At 32.5% G+C, this 20,874-nt stretch overlaps 1 protein-coding gene and 1 long non-coding RNA gene across 4 annotated transcripts; one reads left to right on the top strand and one right to left on the bottom strand.

Moving 5' to 3' along the window:
- Positions 1-88: 88 nt before the first annotated feature.
- On the bottom strand, positions 89-2,521 carry LOC127737324 (uncharacterized). The gene is made up of 2 exons (XR_007999389.1): positions 2,279-2,521; positions 89-604 (listed from the first exon to the last, which is right to left on the bottom strand). It is a non-coding gene; the product is annotated as an uncharacterized LOC127737324 (long non-coding RNA).
- Positions 2,522-5,176: 2,655 nt separating this feature from the next.
- LOC127737321 (uncharacterized) lies at positions 5,177-20,333 on the top strand. Of its 3 annotated transcripts, none has more exons than XM_052247910.1 (6): positions 5,177-5,280; positions 6,219-6,315; positions 9,966-10,210; positions 13,088-13,262; positions 16,365-16,538; positions 17,378-20,333. In XM_052247910.1, the coding sequence occupies exons 2-6, from the start codon at positions 6,243-6,245 to the stop codon at positions 18,058-18,060; spliced, it is 1,350 nt and encodes a 449-aa protein (XP_052103870.1). In that variant the 5' UTR covers positions 5,177-5,280; positions 6,219-6,242; the 3' UTR covers positions 18,061-20,333. The 3 variants fall into 3 exon arrangements, with proteins under 3 accessions (XP_052103870.1, XP_052103872.1, XP_052103871.1); XM_052247912.1 differs by lacking the exon at positions 5,177-5,280 and adding an exon at positions 5,354-5,465; XM_052247911.1 differs by lacking the exon at positions 5,177-5,280 and adding an exon at positions 5,354-5,475.
- Positions 20,334-20,874: the final 541 nt, after the last annotated feature.

Below are 20,874 nucleotides of genomic sequence, written 5' to 3'. Positions count from 1 at the left end.
TGCCTTGTCCTTTTGAGTGTTGTACATATTCAAACGAATTTCTACTGTGCTCTATCGCTTGGCTTGCAAAGGAAATTAAATCATAATGTAATAAACATCCTATTTATTATTCAAAATAGTATGTATTTATTTTGAAATACTTTCAAATCTCAACTACATTCAATAATTTAAAATATTTGAAACCTATTGTCTTTTTCTTTACATTCTTTATATTTACAATGTATTATAAAGTGCGGCATTATATAACTAATTTGATCATAGCATCCCATTAGTAAAAAGAATTACATTAAAAAAATACAGAAGGGTCTCAATACATATTTGAATTCACATCTACATAATACTGTTTGAAGAGTTCCATGTATGCCGCCATTCATTAACTACTGTGTGATCCTCTCCTACGTCTCCCTTTAGGGGACCCTCTAGGGGATCCTTTAGGGGATTTTCGTCCCTTGCCACATCCTTTCCTAGAATGTCCACTTCCTTTCCTAGAATGTCCACTTCCTTTTCTAGAATGTCCAGATTTCGGTCGTGGTCCACCACATTTACAGAATTTATTTATTGGTCCCATTCCACCTCCTTTTCCACTACAACATACATTCCCCATCTGAAAAGTATAAGATCACATAAATATAATCCAGTAGTAAATAGCATTTTCCTATAGAAAACATTTTTAAGGCTTCTGTATTATATTCATGGCATCTATAAAAATAAGAAGATGTGGTATGATTGCCAATGAGACAACTCTCCACCAGAGACCAAATGACATAGAAGTTAACAACTATAGATCGCCGTACGGCTATCAACAATGAGCAAAACCCATACTGCATAGTCAGCTTTGAAAGGCCCAGAAATGACAAATGTAAAACAATTCAAACGAGAAAACTACCGGCCTTATTTAAGTACAAAACAATGAACGAAAAACAAATATGATATACAGCTACAAACGACAACCACTGAATTACAGGCTCCTGACTTGGGAGAGGCACATACAGAATGTGGCGGGGTTAAACTAGTTCGCTGGCGCCAAACCATCCGTTACCCTGGGACAGTGGTGTAACAGTACAACATAAGACACAAACTATAAAAATCAGTTGAAAAGGGCTTAACTCATCAGATCGATACAAAGCAGAAACATCTAACAAAAACACAGACCGGACGTGGCAGGGTATTTATACATCCCTACAACAAAAAAGACACTAAGTACAGATCTGAGAGTACTCGCAGCTACTGACAGCTCGTTCAAAGCCAATAACAACTTAATTAAATAATTATGCATCTAAGACTAAAATATCAATCAGTACACACCCAACTTCCAATAGATTTAGCTTAAAGACGTCATTAACAGTCAGAGAAAAACATGACCTTGTGAAATGCCAAGATACAGGTATCAACAGATTCTACAGCCACCATGAATGTGTATATGTATATAACAAGAATATTTAGTCTGTTTTTAATTTACTGAGAACAAAATCAATATTTGTACCAATAAAAACAATATTCAAAGACCTATTTACTTACACATTTTAAATATGCTATAGCTTAATTGTGTTGCAATAAACGTCTTTATCTACAAAAAAAAAAAAAAAAAAAAAAAAACTCTGACACAAATATCACTATATTATTTTTAAACCGATGAAACGATTTATTGGTGTTCATTTTAGGATCATAAATAGCCCGTTCCATTGTTTGTTTCGTTTTTTTTTCAAACAAATTTCAAATATATATATAAATTGAAAACAACGTTCAAACCTATGATTGCGTTGGATAAAAACCGCAATTTTTATACGTGTGCATGTAAAACAAATTTCTTGGTAGAGGGGTCTAAATACAGAACAAACAACAATTTCCAAAAGACCAAAAAAAGTGAAAAAGTATATTTTAACAAAACGCATTTGACTAATATATATATATGGTAAAGTTTTTCACATGTTAAACACATTTGTATTTCGGAAATGTGTATTAACGCGCAAACAATAGGAAAATCGACGTAACGCGACGAAAATCATTTTCATAAATATATTTTCAGATAAAATGCGATTAAACTTTTTCCAAACTGAATCTGACAAACCCAGATTACAACCGGTATTTTAAGAAACAAAGCGGTCAACAGTATCCCACACATTTTATTATTATCAAAGTCTATTTATTATTAGCAAAGTAAACCCATCAGTAAACTTAATTCAAAGTAATGTGCTGATAAACGTAACTAGGACATTGCAAAGTATAGATACATTTATAAATAATGAAAATTAATAGAATCATTGACTTCATTACAAACCTTTAAGTTGTAAGCAGTATGGATGATCTGTTTGGTGATGAAAATGTCAAGCAAACTCTGCTAACGTTCTCCTAAATCCCAAATGATCAAGGACGTCACTAAGTTTTACTATAGTGATACCACAACAGAATTTGCACACAACAACCACGATTATGAAGGGTGTATAATAATGCTTTCAATATTACGGGTGCAAATGAATATAAAGTACATTTTAAATTGATTTCAATCAGACATTCGATTGACATAGAAAGAAAGCATATGCATATTCAAAATTAAATGGTTGAATGTTTACTTTGTGTCATGTCCATACAATAATTGTAAAGTTTTTAAACCGTAAATGAAATTAAGAATTATTTATCTATAAACAGAAGGAAGACAAAGTTATTAGCTGTTTATCTAATATCTCTTAATTATTAATTAGATTTTTGATAGACAAAATTATTGACAGCAACTGTCGATTTGTCTAAACTATTGTTCAAATTTTAAATGAACTATTAATTTGATTGTTTAAAAGTAACCATTTGTAAAAAATTCGAATGGACCTCCATCTTATGAACGTCAAAGTTTCCTTCTATAAAAAAAACCCCAAGCAGACTGATGGTAGTGGCAGATCCAGGATTAAGAAAAGGCGGGCGGTGGGTCCATCGAAAGATAAGAAAGAGGAGGGATTTGGCCCGGCAATTGAAAATCAGAAAAATGTTTAGAAAAAAAAGTTCAACTCTGGATCTGCCTATGGGCGAAATAAATAGATTCCTTGAATTATGAACATATACATGTAAATAACTTTTCAATTGTATGTTACAAGTAAACAGGTAACATAGCAACGCCTGTCTCACGTATGTTTCTAACCTTGACTGAAAAACTTTTTTTTAAACAAGCGTAATATATAATAGAATAGACGTATGAATTAAGATATCATGGTTCAAAAAGCTATTGTTGTTGATATTTAGAACCTGCTAAAATATCTGACGTTACCTGGATAGGAAAATGCAAAATAAATAAATAAAACTAAACAAAAAGTATCAACTTTGAATTACTCATAATTCAAAGAAAGGAAAGGACGTTAGTGCCAATACAGTGAATACACTAAGATCGTTGCGGTATCAATTCATTTAAAAAATTGCAAGCTTTCAAGCCATTTTCTTGCAGTTAAAATGCCATATTTCCCATAAAAGTTGTCTAAATGTTTATACAGTAAAAAAAAAAAAATTATAAACAAAAGACTGGTAGAAATAAGGGAGCCGGGAAGAAAAAAAAATATGACATACATATGAATACAACAAGATTTGGGGTATACGTCAATGAGGCAGCAACCAAACGACACACTTAACCAAAAGAGGTCAACAGACAGTCTTCGACAATAGACAGGTGTCTATACATATGTTAAGCTGTAGAACATACATGGTTGTTTCTGTTAAGAATGGAAATCGATTGTGCTCGTGTTGTAATACCTATGTATATATAAATTTTGTATACTTTTGTTTAGATTTTTTTGTTGGAAGAAATATTTTCGTTTTGTTTTTTACTTTTACCAATATTTGTTATCAAATTCTATATTTCATTTTAGTCTCTCTGGTTTTTTTTTAGAATATATCATATAATCCTTATCCTTCTTTAGTCATTAAATTTTTGGACCATTAATCTCTTGTCATTACTTTTTGGCCAATATTTTTTATTCACTAAACACCATCCGATCCGCTTTAAAAATAAGGAGATGTGGTATGATTGTTAATGTAACAATTATACACTAAATACCAAAAGATAAGAATTCAAACATCTGTCACCCTTTAACAAAGTTAACAATGAGCAAACCCCATACCGTATAGGGATAAATCCCAATTTGCGGGTTTTTTCTTTATAATCTTAGTCGTCTTTTCCTTCGTGTTTGGGTTTCGGACGACTTATTGATATCTTAAAACCCTTCCTTAAGGATATAAAAGAATATTCCGACAGCAAACCTTGTGCTATGAAGCAAATAGCAAGCTAAAACAATAAGTAACTGTCTGAATGCAATCCTACATACACCAACTGAATATAATATGTCTTAGTCATACCACAACATCATAATATCATTTAAAACAGGAGTATGTATACTCATGTTTAATTTATGGGCGTAAATTTTTTTGTATAATTGAAATTATTTTCTTTCAGTAGAATGAAAAGAAAGCTTGTTGACTTTTGAAGGTTGTCATGATTTTGATGTTGGAGTGTTTACATATGGTAGTTGTAGAATATTAAACACGGTAACAAGCATTAAACATATACATATTTATGTTTTATAGTAGTACAAAGGATGTTAATGGTAATTTACTGATTGGGATGATGGAGTGCATTAACGCATAATACAGATATGGACGTAAAGCAGCCTGTCGATACAATGGCATTACACACATATAGATAAGGTCGTGCTTTTCTCAGACCGCTGTTGACAGTCTGCAAAAACATGATTTATCTATAAGTTGAAATTGGGTTTTTAAATAGTTTCAGTAACTGCGAGTACTCTTAGATTCCTACTTTGTGTCAAGCCCTTTCCAACTGAGTTGTACAGTTTGTTCTTATAGTTCTTATAATTGTGATGTAACACCAATGCCCCAGGTTAGAGGAGGGCTGAGCGCTCACAAAAATGTTTAAACTAGCAAATTATTTGTGTGTGCCTATTCTTAGCAAGGAGCCTGAGAGTACTTGTCTCTAGTGGGTCGTTGTCTCATTGACAACCATATCATCTTATTTTCATAATCTATAAAGCTACTGATTTAATCCATTATACATCTCTCAGAGGATAATTTTATGTCAGCAGATTTTTCACTGTTTCACTACTATTCCAATCTATATGACTTCATATGATACAAGAATATGAAGAATTATTCTTTATTATAAAAAGTTTCCCACCTGTGATACGTGCATGGTGGATAAACCTGGAATGCTTTGATGCTTTCGTACTATTCGTCCGTATCTAATAACCATACCGTGACCCCTAGACTTTAAGTTGAAAAAGAACCAGGGTAAGTTTCTCCAATGTTTTATTGATATCTTTAAATGTTACCGAGAATACATATTTTTTATACATATAAAGGACCTATTAAAATACTAAACCGTTTTAACTATGTATATTTGGTACAGATTCAGACGAGCATATGTGTGAATAATCTATTTATATGTACATTTATGTGTCAACAAATTGCTACAGGTAAGCACAGGTAAATGTTTATTTAAATGAATATTAGTTTTTTTTTTAGAACAAATCAATACTTAGAATTTATGATATACTTAAGGTTTTATCTATTTAACTAATAACAATAGAGACTAGAGTCGTGTTACATTCGGCTGATATGCCACATACTGTAACACACACACACAAATACACACAACTTTTGTTTTCCCATCAGCGGGATACGAACCAATGCTGAGGTGACACCATAACAACACCGCTAGTACTGTGTTCAGTGTTGCCATGATGGCACACCAGTAAGATATTAGGGTGTTAGCCCTGTATGAATGATTATGCCATTTGTAGTAGATGAATTCATAAATTAGTAAAATTTATTTGTAGTTTTGCTTTGCATTCCATGTAATTTTCTGCATTTTATCCTCATTAGGAACGAATAGAGCCAAACATTGTGAAAGTCTGAAATTTGGGCTTCATAACCAATAGGGCACCTTAAGTATAGTATGAACAATCCAAAGAAAACTTTGGTAGGGGGGAGTTACAACCAAATAACAGAAGTCACCAAAAGATGATCACAAAGTTTGTCTAAGTATTAATTATAGCAAATACCGACACTAATATACTGGCTGATCATGATCGGGAAATCAGGGTCTACCAGCAGTGGTGTTGATTGATAGGTACCACCAGGAATTATATGATTTAGATATTTATAACAATACTGTAAGGAATATATTGATTATGTGATGACAAACTCCTTGTAGTATTTATTTGCAGCTTACAAGATGTTTATAAATTACAATGGAAGCTTTGTTTATACTGAGTGTGTCCCTCTTACTGATATTTCCTGTAGTATTAACTAGTAGGCGAACAGGTATGTAGATTTCGTAAAAAAACCCGCACTTAAATACTTAAATGTCTTGCGCTTTAATATAAGGGCAAATAAATGAGAGAGAGAGAGAGAGAGAGTAATCCAGAATGGTAATTTAATCATTAGAATTCTTATTAAATTAAGATTAACCTTTTTCAGTAAGTTATTTGTTTTTAGTCCTTGAATTAAAATATACCAAAGTGTAACAGGAACAATTCTGCTGGAGATTCGGGGATGCGGATCACAGCTTGTTCTAGTTTGTGAACTGATTTAAACGGAGACGATGGATGCCAAATGTAAAAGCGCTCTCTAAATATCTAAGTAAATGAAACCAAAAACAGTGGACACTAAATATAATATATACAATATGTACAACTTTTATCATGAAATCCAAAAGTAAAGATTGAGTCATTCAATGACTTCAATAATTATTCGTATTAAGAAGGCATACATCAGATGCACTAACCCTAAAGGCGATTTGTAAATGCACAGTAGTCCTATGCTGAACTAAATACCAGTCCTCAGACCATTTAATGTAAGAATTCCAAACCATTTATATAAAATGTATAAGTTTTTCAAAGAAGGTTATAAATGATTTGCGACGATGCAAATACTAAAATTTGGAATATAAATAACTATCTTTAACCAATGAATTCAAAATATCAATATCTATTCAATTTAACAATAATATACTGAATAAGCTTCATGTAAATTATTAAACAAAGAAATATGAAATTTATAGTTTTAAACAAGGGAAAAAACAATAACATAATAATCCTGTCTGCCACAGAAGTATTATAAATGTATCAGAAATATCTTTAACATGAAAACATTAGACATTACATATTTAATATAAAAATGCAAAATCCACAATAACTGCCTCGTTTTGAAATCTTTCATCTTATATATTTAGATTTAAAAAAAGTCTTAACAAAAAAGACTTTACCTAAATTACACAAACAACCATTTAAATTCCGTTTCATCTTCGCAGCTAGTAAGTGTTCTACTACTAATCTGTCAGTGCTTTTAACTACCTGCCTTACTTCTATCAAAGAACTTGTTATTAACTTTTGTAATAAAGCTTATGAAAATAATGGTATTAATTATTTTGGAGTGTTAAAAAGTCATTAGAGGTTTTTGATAAAATACGTGTTTTTGATGATCCTTTTAATTCTGTTGACAGTTATGATTTTTTTCTACTCTCTACACTACACTACACTTCCACACAATCTTATTAAGAAAAAGTTTTCATATTTAATTAAATGGTCTTTTGAAAAATCTCATTGCAAATTTATTTGTTAAAACTCGTTTTAAGCCTTTTTCTGTAACGAAAAAGGAAAGTATGCTAGATACACTTACTGGAAATGTGAAGATATGATTGAAGCTTTAAATTTTCTCCTGGACAACATATATATCCGTTTCGGCGATAAAATGTATCGACAAGTAGTAGGTATTTTTGTGGGCACTTACTGCGCCCCTTTAATAGCAGATTTATTCCTGTATTGCTATGAATCTCAGATTATGACCAAACTCAGTAAAGACACGTCATTGTTACATTTGGTTGATACATTCAACAATATCTACCGTTATCTTGATGATTTTTTTGTTACATAATCCAGAGTTCTCTAAATATACTACCGAAATTTACCCAAAGGAACTTACTTTAAATAAATCTAACATAAACAGCAGTAGTTGTCCTTTTCCAGATTTAGACATTTCAATTTTTAAAGGGAAACTCCATACTAAAATTTACGACAAAAGAGACGATTTTTTATTCCCTATTGTTAAATTTCCTTTTTTAGACGGCGATGTTCGTTTGGCTCCATCATACGATGTTTATATGTCCCAACTCGTTCGTTATGCCCGTGTGTGATGTGATGTCATAGATTTTAACGAACGTAATCAATGCATCACTGGTAAATTATCAAGTCAGGGATTTCGTTACCATAAATTACTTAAAACTTTTACTAAATTCTTTCATATATACAAAGATTTGATTAGCAAATTTGGCTGTACCTGTAGAAAACTTATTAAAAACGATATTTCACATCCTAAATTTTACGGTAATATTGTACTAAAAGCGCGGAAATCACTATGTGATCCGTGTAAACTCATCGAACCTTTAAATAAACTTATTAGTAAAATGTTGTAATTAGATCTTTGAATATAGTTTACATTGGCACAAATATCGAATTAAAACATAACTAAATTTGTATTCTTTTCAAACGGTTTTTTAGGATGTATAAATACACATCCACGTTCATTTTCTATATATAGAGATTAATCTATCTATATATTACATTATACATATTTATTAACAGGTTAACTCCTAACTATCATTCTGCCTGTCGATACTTTTATTTTGGCATTGCACAAGTCATGTCTTCTTTGACTGTCCATGACGTTAAAACACTAAACCCCTGAGATGTGTTTTAGTTGATTTTAGTCTCTGATGCATGATTTTTATTATTAATTGATTTTGGCTTTTAACTAGCTTTCAGTAACTTCGAGTACTCTCAAATCGTACTTTCGTGTTAATTTGACCTGTTGATACAATTTGTAATGCATTTTTGTTTTTTTAATGTTTACTTATTCAGTGTTATATCTAGTCTCACTATTTTAATCTATACCACCTTTGATAAGTGTTTAGTATGACGATAAATTTATACTTTTGTTCTCGTACTAGGAACAACAAAATTATTTATTTTGTAAAAATTATTTCCGTACTCCATTTATACCTTACAACAAAATTATTTTTATTTACCTGTGTACGTTATTTTATTTGGCGGCATTTAGTCCAAGGCTATGGTTGTCTTTCTTATATTGTTTTACATCTAACCCCCTTGTTTTATTAATTTTGTGTTTACATTGTGTCATAGATCAAATTTATTCGTTCGGTGCATATTCACTTGTTTTTGTTAATATGTCTTTTGATTGAGTTAAGCAATTACAATTGATATTTTATAGTGTGCTTTTCTATGTTGTCATGTTACACTATTGTTTCAGGTAGGGTGAAGGTTGGCGCTTATTAAAGCGTTTAAACTCGCTGCATTTGTTTGTACCTGTCCTAAGTCAGGAACCTGATGTTCAGTGGTTGTCGTTTGTTGATGTGGTTCATAAGTGTTTCTCGTTTCTCATTTTTTATATAGATATGACCGTTGGTTTTCCTGTTTGAATGGTTTTACACTAGTCATTTTTGGGGCCCATTATAGCTTGCTGTTCGGTGTGAGCCAAGGCTCCGTGTTGAAGGCCATACTTTGACCTATAATGGTTTACTTTTACAAATTGTGACTTGGATGGAGATTTGTCTCATTGGCACTCAAACCACATCTTCTTATATCTATTTCACCACTGGATGCCTTTTATTAAGATAGAAATGTTAGAAATTTTTAAGATTAGATTGTTCCACATACTTAAATTCACCAAAACACCAAAAACAATAGGAAGATTTTGGGTCATTTATGACATCACAAATGACATTTCTGCACTTAAGTTATCAGATGAATTCATTGATAAAGTTAATATAATTTTGAAAGGATGTAATAATTTTTAGTTTTTGTAATTTTAGTGGCCAAATACTAACTATTCTTTGCAAAATTCATTTTGTATCTTTCGAAGCTGAAACGACATGTGTTTTTTATTTCTTCCTTCAGTTGGATTTAGTAAGAATGACTGTAACAAATACCACGTAATTTTGTCACAAAATGACACGTTTGGGGTAGATTGGATGGGACTGCAATACCCTAAACACTGCACCTTACCATTCAAAGTACAAGACGCCAACCTTTATAGACTGTGTGCAGATGTCACTGTTTTTGAATTTGAGTGTCCAGGTATATATGATGAAGTGACACGGGCTGTGGTGTTTTACCGCGGAAATGATCGATCCCAGCAAAAGGTAATTGACAGCATGTAGTTTTTTTTTAAGTATATATGCATCTTTAGATATACAACGTTCCACAATGTATCTCATACAAAGAGAAGACAAACTAAGAAACAATACACAGTGCCCAAGTTGCTGATGAACTCGATTAATATGTATACATGTAGCAAATAAAACAGTCTTAACAGAAGCATATCTTTGTATTTGTGTTCTTGTACAGAAATATTTTGAGTATGAATTTTGCAGCAACTTCAACCTATATTTTCTTGGTATAAAAGCACATTTTGAGGTTCTAATAAGCTATTAGCCGTTTAAAACACATGAATACAAACAAAATGAATCCGTTATAAAAAAATCATAAAGCTATACACATATTCAACTAGGGTTGTATGTTTTCTGGATAATAGGATAACACTATACATAAAAAGGGGAGAGAAGATACCACCTGACGAACAGAAAAGTTAGTCGATGAAATAAAGACTATACTAAGGCCGATATAAATAAAAAGACGAATAGGCACAAATCAGGTCTCAAAACACTTCACAGAAAATTAACGACTGCACAACACGAACCTCGCCGTATACCAGGGAGAACTCAGGACTGCTCTAGAAGTTGCCTATGACAAGTTAAAATCCTGTGTTAAGTCATTCGGTGATGTCATAAACATATATAAGAACGGGAATTGTGGTACCCATTTGTCTGCAAACTGCATGTTCCAAGTATTTGACATTCCACAGTTATCTTAAACATTTTTTTATATAAATCAACATTTACTTGCAAAACCATAGTTATTAAAATTTATAAGTAATGATTCATAAAGAATGTGAGACATTTTACACTCTTTACCGTTTATAATTCTGCCCAAGAAATTTATCATACGAACTTTTGCATTAAGAAAAATTGGGAATCTGCCAAGTTCAGCATAAACTATACAGTCTGGGGTTGATTGCTTCAATTGTAAAATAAGTTTGCAAAATTTTAGGTGCACCCGCTGTAGTAAGTCAAAGTTTTTAAAACCCCAATCTCTAGATAAATTATTGATTCAACTCTTCTTCAAGAAAGAATACATAGCCTTTATTCCTTGGTCTCGTAAGTATTTTTCTAGTTTGTAAAAATGAACCACTTTTTGAGAAAAATATTAATAAATATTTATAATTTTTAACTATCTCAATTTCAGTATCATTGATAAAAAAATTCAAATTTTGTGGGATTCTACCGTTTGCAAAAACAAGAACTTTTGTTTTATCAACATTTAACTTAAGTTGCCATTTGTTACAATATATGGCAAATTTGTTTAACATATTTTGTAGTTCAGTGTTACTATCCGCTAATAACAGTGTCATCAACGTATAATAGTACAAAAATCTTCAGATACACATCTAATTCATTTTCTAGGTCTGCACTTATTGACTGATAACCTGTTGTATCTAACTCTTCTAAAATGCTTGTAAATCATTAAGATATACAGAAAACAAAAAATTTTTAAGCAGGAGATAGATTTTCACCTTGTCGTACACCAATTTTCACAAGGAAAGATTTTTCATTATTGAAGACAACACGGGATTTCATATCTTTATACATATTTTGTATAAGTCGGAAAAACTTTCCGTTAATATTTTTATTCAAAAGTTTAAATAGAAGGAGATTTCTTTGAATAAAATAAAAGGATCTTTGAAAATCGATAAACCCACAGATGTGTGGTCGTCTGTGACATCTAGTCCACAAAGGTCTATCAAGCCAAGATGGCGTCATGAACACTTTCAAATAAATGTCTTCAACCAAACCATTAAGTTCAATAGCTTTCTTGAAAGCAGCACCCTCTATATGAGAATTGGTAACACTTACTGGAATATTTTACCATTTATTACAGAATTGATTCACAAAACATAAACATAATAATTATTCATTTTGCACCAATTCTTCCTGAATATTTTCATTTTTTGCGATATTTATTTTATTGACCAAAGGGAAGTAGTCCCTCATAAATAAAACATAATGATAGGAGGGTGGTAAAGGGTTATTTTCGTGCAACGTGTTTTGCCATTTTTATTTCACGTGCAGCCGTGAAAAAGGTTCGTTATTCACCGTGTTTCGGGAAATCGGTAAAAAGATCAACGTGCAAGAAATGTTTAATTGTTCGTTCATCGTGAAATGGCAATTTTATTTCGCGTTCTTCCGTGCAGATACCCCCCCCCCCCCCCCCCCCATTTACGCCCCTCTTATAGTATAAGAATAAGAATATTTTTTCTCTAATTTTCATGCTTTTTTCACATTTCTCGACCGGTGTGAGAAAAATATTTCTCATCTCTAGAGAAAACTTTGTTCTCGGCAAATGATTTGTGGAAATTTAATTATAACGTCAAATATTCTTGGTTTCTTCTGAATTTCCTATTGTGACGGCACGAAAAAAGGCGACCATGCCTGATGACGTCACATGTAAAGAACACAACTTTCTGCAAATCTTTGAAAAAGGATAAACTTTGTTTAGATGTCGTCTAATTTTTTTTAGAGAAACAGGTTCCACCACTATAACTTGTGTATCACGATATTTCTTCACTCTCAACATTTAAATTTTAATTATTTAAAAAGCTCGGCAAGCCTTGCGTTTTAAATATTAAAATTTAACTGTCTCGAGTGGAGAAATATTGTAACACACTTGATGCATTGGTGGAATCTATATATATCCAATTAAAGGGCCCTATAAAGAGCTTTTATCACATTACACACAAATACATGTAATTAGACTTCACGAAACATATTTCTTTTGACTTTATAAAAGAAAAAAATTAAAAACTAATCAATGATTTTTGACTATGTTTTTGGTTAAGAATTAGTTTACATAAGTAATTGCAACTACTCCTTTCTTAACCCTCCTTCTATTTACCTTTTCAGAAATACGACTGCCATGACAAACTACCTATAACCTTTTGCAGTGGATCTGAAACACTTTCCATTGAGTTAGAACCATACTATAAAGATATACGACAGACTAACTCAAAATTAAAAATCATTGTAGCTACATCATTAAAGACAACGTCAAATTACATAGAAAAAAATAATGGCGGAGGTACGTTTTTTTTTGTTTTACATATGAACGTTTTACGTGGAAATTTCGACATATATATTTGAGTTTGAATGTTTGGTTTTACGAATATAATGGATTCCTGTATTTTGCCAAAGTTTAATATATATAGAAGTATGGCATTTTTTTGTTTTTGATTAGGACTTATATTTTAATCAGCAAGAATATCAAAGCAAGCCCGCTAGGGCTAGACGATATTAGAGCTGATAAAGTCAGTATAAAACATACAATGCCATTATTCTTTTTATTAGTAATTTCTATTTACAATATGTTTTTTATTTGGTTCAGAAAATGAAATAAAGGTTTGAAATTTAATGCTTTTGAAGAAATGGCTAGTTTAATTTAGATATATGTATAGAAAATATGGAATCAGTTATTAAAATGTGGAAGATCAGACACCTGTCCTTGATCGGTAAAACTGTAATTCTCAAATCTAAGCTAATTTATGCCATTCCATTTACATATGTACCAACATCTTATGTAACTAAAATACAACGTGATATTAACATTTGTTTTTATGGAATGGTGTTACACTCTTCACTCTACACTATATCCCCTGTTTAGTTTGAACCTGGCGTTTTCCTGAATTTGGCAAACTGGTTACTTAAGTATTATCGATTATGTCAAGTAAAATAGTTTGAAGCGTTGGATGATTTTATCCCTCTTTCGGAAAAAACAATTTTCAATTGAGATGATTTTATCCCTCTTTCGGAAAAACAATTTTCAATTTAGATCAGTACATATTGAATAATTTTATAAAGAAAAATATCGGTAATTAATTTGGTGATGTACGGCGGGCGGCCGGGCGATCGGCTGCCAAACAGTGTCCGTGCAATAACTTGAAAACGCTTTGACGAAATCTTTTCAAATTTAGATATGTTATTTCCTGTGACTAAATGAAGGTCAAGTTCGATTTACACGATTTTAGCTTTCATTTTTGTTGAGTTGTAGACCCTTTAAGTATCGAAAAGTGATACTTAGAGCGTTGTCCGTGCAATAACTTGAAAAGGCGTGATGAAATCTTTTCAAATTTAGATATGTTGTTTCCTGTGACTAAATGAAGGTCAAGTTCGATTTTCACGATTTCAGCCTTTATCGTTGTTGCGTTGTAGATCTTTAAGTATCGAAAAGTGATACCCAGAGCGTTGTCCGTGCAATAACTTGAAAAGGCTTTAACGAAATAGATATGTTGTTTCCTGTGACTAATAGCAGGTCAAGTTCGCCGGGATTTCACGATATTATACAATTACTGTCTTTTGATGAGGTAAATGTGTGGTTTTATTGACTTTTGAAAAACTGATATTCACTGAGGCCAACGGCCGAAGTGAATGTCACTATGTTTTTCAAAAGTCAATTAAACCACATATTTACCGAAACAAAAGACAGTAATTGTTTTATTCCATGTTCCGAGCGAGAAAAATATGTATAAAATAACAGTTATTTACCAAAACCAACTAAACGTCAAACATTGTATCGTTATTATACACGTAAAAGCACGCGACGTTTTGCGCGGTGAATATACTTTTTCCGCAGGTGAATATGCTTATTTATTCAAAATCCCATTCATATAGAAAAACCTACTAAAGTTCTATCAATATGGAATAATAGCTTTTATCGTTGATGAGTTATAGACCTTTAAGTAGCATCAGGTGATACGTAGAGCGTTGTCCATACGATATTTTGAAAAGGCTTAGATAAAAATCTTGTGATACTTTGAATATTCAATTTGTATGATTTTCATGATTGTAGCTTTTTTCAATTTTAAGTAATATACCTGCAAATATCATTTTCATATAGGAAAATCCGGTTTGCTGTCAATATGACAGCCTCTTGTAAAAACATTATTTCATTATTTGATTTCGGTAAACGATTTTCCTGAAGTCTGAAAGTTATAAATATAGCTTTTTGTCTCGCCTTGACGGAGTCAAAAAGCGAGACATAGGTATGCTGGTTCCGGCGTCGGCGGCAGCGACGGCGGCGGCTTCAACAATGTATTAGTTTGTGATTAGGTCTAGTTCATGGTGAACCACTAGTGGTAGGTCAATGATATTTGGTACGCAGGTGTATTAACATTGGCACAACTCATTACCATGGAGATTATTTGGTCCCGCCCCCTCAGTCAAGGTCTATTGACTTTGAAACTTTGCTTCGTTTACATGTATTAGTTTGTGATAAGGTCAGTTTATGGGGAACCACTAGTGGTAGGTTAATGAAATTTGGTATGCAGTTGTATAAGCATTGGCACATCTCATATCCATGGAGATTATTTGGCCCCGCCCCCTCATTCATGGTCTATTGACTTTTAAACTTTTGCTTCGTTTTCATGAATTAGTTTGTGATTAGGTCAGTTCAATGGGAACCGTTAGTGGTAGGTCAATGATAATTGGTATGCAGTTGTATTAGCATTGGCACATCTCATTATTATGGAGATTATTTGGCCCCGCCCCCTCAGTCAAGGTCTATTGACTTTGAAACTTTGCTTCGTTTACATGTTTTAGTTTGTGATTATGTCAGTTTATGGGGAACCACTAGTGGTAGGTCAATGATATTTGGTATGCAGTTGTATAAGCATTAGCACATCTCATTTCCATGGAGAATATTTGGTTCCGCCCCCTCAGTCATGGTCTATTGACTTTGAAACATTTGCTTAGTTTACATGTATTAGTTTGTGATTAGATCAGTTTAAGATGAACCGCTAATGTTAAGTCAATGATATTTGGTATGCAAATATATTGGCATTTACAATTCTCGTTTCCATGGATTATATAGCCCCACCCCCTCATCATGGTTCATTGACTTTGAAACTTTTACATAGTTTACAAGTCAATGTTTGTGTTTAGGTTTGTTGAAAGGGAACGACTTATGATAAGTCTATGGTATTTGGTATGCAGTTGTATTAGCATTGGCACATCTCATTTCCATGGAGATTGTTTTGACATGTACCTTCAGTCATGGTTCATTGACTTTGAATGTTTGCATAACTTACATGTTTAAAAGGTATTGCTATTTTAATTTCAACATTTGCATTATCAAAAGTACAAAAAGGCGAGACATATCTCTGTGTTAACAGTTTATTTATAATTGCAGGTTCCATTTTGATTGGTGTAGTGGCTACTTGCATCATATTTATCATCATCTTATTCGCCTGTGTTGTAATTCTGATAAGAAGGAGAAGACGATATAGTAAGAAAAATATTGACAACAATATCCAAGGTTTAGTTAGACAGTCAGAGGAACTTCAACAGAGTCAACAAACTGGAGGTAAAATCAAATATACTAATCACTGAACTCAAACTGAGTTTCCCCGAGATGGTAAAATCAAAGATCAATAAATCAATCAATGAGGAGAATGACTACGACATTAACTCCGGTCACTTAGTGTATAACATCAGTTTAATATTTAGACGAAGAATAAAAAAGTAACAGTCATAAACTAAATATCAATATGAAAAATGGTGTTGGACATACGTCAACCCAACAGCACTAAACAGCATCAAACATCGCAAATCAATTAGGCAAAATACAGAATCAGCCAACATAAACTGATCAAATGAATCTAATCTGTCGAAACAGATATGTATTGTCTTATTAGTTAATAGCTCGAAATACAAACGGACAGGCACAACGAAACAATCAGTCAATGAGGCGAACTCTACATAAAACTCACCAAAGATCCCAGGCTTAAATTTGGTACGCTAGACGCACGTTTGCCTACACAAGACTCGTCAGTGACGCGTGAATCAAATCGGTTAGAAGACCAAATCAAAAACGAACTTGAAGGGCATTAAAACCGAAATTTAAAAAAGTTATGCAAATAAGGCCAAGGCAATTCATACATGGGGGTTGAATTATTCTCATTTTATAAACAGTAGATGTACAGTAAATGAACATTTCAATGATATTTTATCTTAACACAAAATTACTGACTACTTGGCTGGTGACACCTTCGGCAACTTAATGTCCACTACCAGTGGCATCGAGCTAGGGGTTGTAAAAATTCACCAAAGACACCAGGCTTAAAGGTTGGTACGTCAGACAAAGACATTGATTCAAACACTAGTGTTTTCTTCTATTTAAGAAAATTTCATGTTCTTTTATAGGTGAACACATAGATTTAAGATTATTATCTGGTGCTTTAAATGTTGATTCCCAGTATAGGGAAGCAAGGCCAAATAATCAACCACATGACCATAGAATAAACGAAGCTACCATGCAGAGAAATGAATGGCGTTCGTCTAGAAGTGGCCAAGCTTCATTATCAACAATAGAAACACATGCTCCTCCATCAAACGATCATTACCACATGCCTGTTACATCACGAACAAATCATCCAAGATTTGACAATGATATAGAACGTAATATAGAACATATACATGGAAGACAACATAACGGTAGAAATCCAACAGAAATGATAGAGCCGAGTGCACCTCCACTTAACCGTACACATGATTTCCAACGGCCTTTTGGATCACAACCAAATCAATCTACAATTGACCAGGTTGTTGACGGAAACATAACAAGCACACATGGAAGAACATTTAATGACAGAAATCCACCAGAAACAATACAGCGGAATGCTCCTCAACGTCACGAACAACCTACCGAACAAAGGTCTACACATCCAGGATCATCCAGAGACATCAATACAAATGGTGATGGTAATATATCTAGAAGCTCTAGGTCTAATGATTGTAACTCCACTGACAATAGAGACACATCATCATTACTGCCACCTTCTTACCATGATGTTATGAATAGAAGCAGTGACTTTGACTTACGATAAGACAATCAGTTAACATTCTGTAGTCGTTTGACTAGTACTATTTTTGTTGTACTGTTTAAATCTTATTTGTGTTCACGCTACCAATGATTGATTTATTCGGAGCAAATAAATATTTTCGCCACAATTTTCTCAGGAACACAGAAATACTTGGTCGTCAACTTGACAATGATAACGTTTAACGTGTGAAAGCTTTTAGATTCTGTGAAATACCTAATTCCTGTTTGACCATACTTTGTAGTTTGCAAACAAATACTAGTCACACTTTTCTTTAAAAAAAGAATGACTACATATTTGGTCAGCAGCTAATAAATTTGAAGATGATCTGAATGTCTGTATTCAAGTTTAATCTGTTGTTTTATTGTTGTCTAATTGACCCTTTATCCCATTTTATATACTTGTATATATTCCGTATTGTATGCAAATAATGTATCCATCAAATAGCAAGAGATTTTCCTAACACCCTCCATTATCCTCTAATAAAATTTATTATACGGTAACAAAATAAAATTAAAAGTAAAAACGTGTTACTGTAATAAGAAAAGTTCGACGATTGTATTACTAGGGTTTAGGGGAACAATCGGAAATCTCGCAATGTAACATTCTTTATCTACTCTTGTGTTATTTATGGTCCAAGATGGAAGATTAAAGTCCTCATATTTACAACAGATGATATAAAATCAGACTATTGTTTTTTTTAATACCCTTCTTTATAAGTGAATAAGACGTAAAAGTCAAATTTGGAGAACTAGGTTCATGAGACATGTACAGCAACCACACTACAACCCAACCCTCCTCAATCTCAAAGACATGTAAAGAAAAAAGAAACGGTCTGATGTATTACACAAATGTTTATGCAGTATGACAATCGCTATCTAAATCGCTAGTTTCGAAAAGTTGTTTCTAATTGTAATACTATCGACAAACTTCCATCAGCTCAAAAGTACTGTAACAAATATCGAAAGTGGTGTGATTGGCAATAATGCTACATCTCCTTGCGTTTTAAAGTTATTAAGCACGTTTCTGAGAGCACCCTTATATCCAGGTTATAAAAAAGAGAGGCGAAAGATATCAAAGGGACATTCAAACTCATAAGTCGAATACAATTTGACAACGCCATGGCAAAAAATGAAAAAAAGATCAAATCACAAACAATATTCAAAACACAACATAGAAAACTAAAGACTGAGCAACACGAACCCCACCAAAATCGGGTGTGATCTCAGGTGCTCCGGAAAGGTAAGCATATCCTGGTATTAATTTGACACCCGTGTATATCCGAGCATAAAAATGCTTTATACCCGTGTATATCCGAAATTTTGTTTATTTTCAAAGATCTTGGATTCGCTGCTTAAAAACGAATGCTACTGTAGCTATTCATTGTATTCATTATACAAATAAGTCTCCTTGCCAACTTGTCATTTTAATATAGTTTTTCTTAACTTAGAATATATTTGAATATTAGATATGCAATTCTTGCTGTCTTGGTAGCTTTTCATTTCTGTCGTCTCTGCGACTTCTGTCACAGAAACAGGGTTGAGTTTTCGTGGTCAAGTCCGTATCTCAGATACTATAAGCAATAGTTTTACTATATTTGGTGTATGGAATAATTGTAAGGTGTACATGTCCTTGACATCATTTTCATGGTCCAGTGGTTAAAGTTAAGTTTTTGTGTTTTGGTCTGTTTTTTTCTAATACTGTATGCAATAGGTCAACTATATTTGGTGTATGGAATGATTGTAAGGTGTATATGTCTGTCTAGCAGGTATCATCTGACCTTGACCTCAAACATGGTTCATTGGTCAATGTTCAGTTTTCCTGGCTAACGTTGTTTCTTAGATACTATAAGCAATAGGTCAACTATATTTGATGCATGGAATGATTTTAAGATGTTACTGTGCATGTCTGTCTGGCAGGGTTCATCTGACCTTGACTTCATTTTCATGGTTCATTGGTTAATATAAAATTTCCATGATTTGGTCTGTTTTTTTCATACTATAAGCAATAGGTCATCTATATTCGGTGTATGGAATGATTGTTTTAAAGGTGTACATGTATTTCCGGCTTGGTTTATCTGACCTTGACCTCATTTTCTTGGATCATAGATGTTAGTGTGATACTTGTAGTAAAACTTTATATTTAGGACTATCAGAAAATCAATGGTCAGTATAGAAGGCGAGACATTTCAGCGTGTGCACTCATGTTTATATTGCACTTTGTATTAAAATGTATGTATTGGTTGCTAACGAATAAAATTATTAAATTTTTACTCTCAATTTCTGTCAAGTTTCTGGTGTTTATTTTTCTTAATCAATTTACAGTTAAGAACAAAATTGTGTCGGATATATTACAAGCTAGAACTTTTAAAAGAGGTATATATATTCGGAAATCCTTTATCATCAACAATAGCTTATTAGTTTAGTCTATTACAACCACTATCTAAAAAAAATCACGTTGAAATATTTGAATATGATGTTTTCTTGATTTAATGGAATTTCTTCATTTAAAAAAATCTAAAGTGCTCATTCATTTCAATTTTTGTCAGTTAAGATATGTTCAGTCACTTTACGCAAACAGTCCAATTTGTCTCGATGCCATCACCTTGGGCAAAATCTTTAAATGAAAATTCACGCAGACAAAGCTAACTTGACGAAAATAACCAAAAATAACTAAACCACAGTGAGACAAGAAAGTCTGGTATGGTACAGGCACCAATAAATCAAATTATATGCGTAAGAGCATGTTTAGTAACCCAGTAATAACATGTACATAAGTTCTAAATCGCACAATTTAAAAAAATATATACCGCTCGCTTCA

Source organism: Mytilus californianus, unplaced genomic scaffold, assembly GCF_021869535.1.
Source record: "Mytilus californianus isolate M0D057914Y unplaced genomic scaffold, xbMytCali1.0.p SCAF_4, whole genome shotgun sequence".
Lineage (NCBI taxonomy): Eukaryota > Metazoa > Mollusca > Bivalvia > Mytilida > Mytilidae > Mytilus > Mytilus californianus.
This window is presented reverse-complemented; position numbering and strand designations above follow the sequence as displayed.

What these genes read in the sequence shown, in the direction of transcription:
- LOC127737321 (XM_052247910.1), top strand. Translation starts at nt 6,243, where the DNA reads ATGGAAGCTTTGTTTATACTGAGTGTGTCCCTCTTACTGATATTTCCT. An exon ending in ATTAACTAGTAGGCGAACAG is followed by an intron (nt 6,316 to 9,965) that starts GTATGTAGATTT and finishes TTCTTCCTTCAG; the next exon opens with TTGGATTTAGTAAGAATGAC. An exon ending in ACAGAGTCAACAAACTGGAG is followed by an intron (nt 16,539 to 17,377) that starts GTAAAATCAAAT and finishes GTTCTTTTATAG; the next exon opens with GTGAACACATAGATTTAAGA.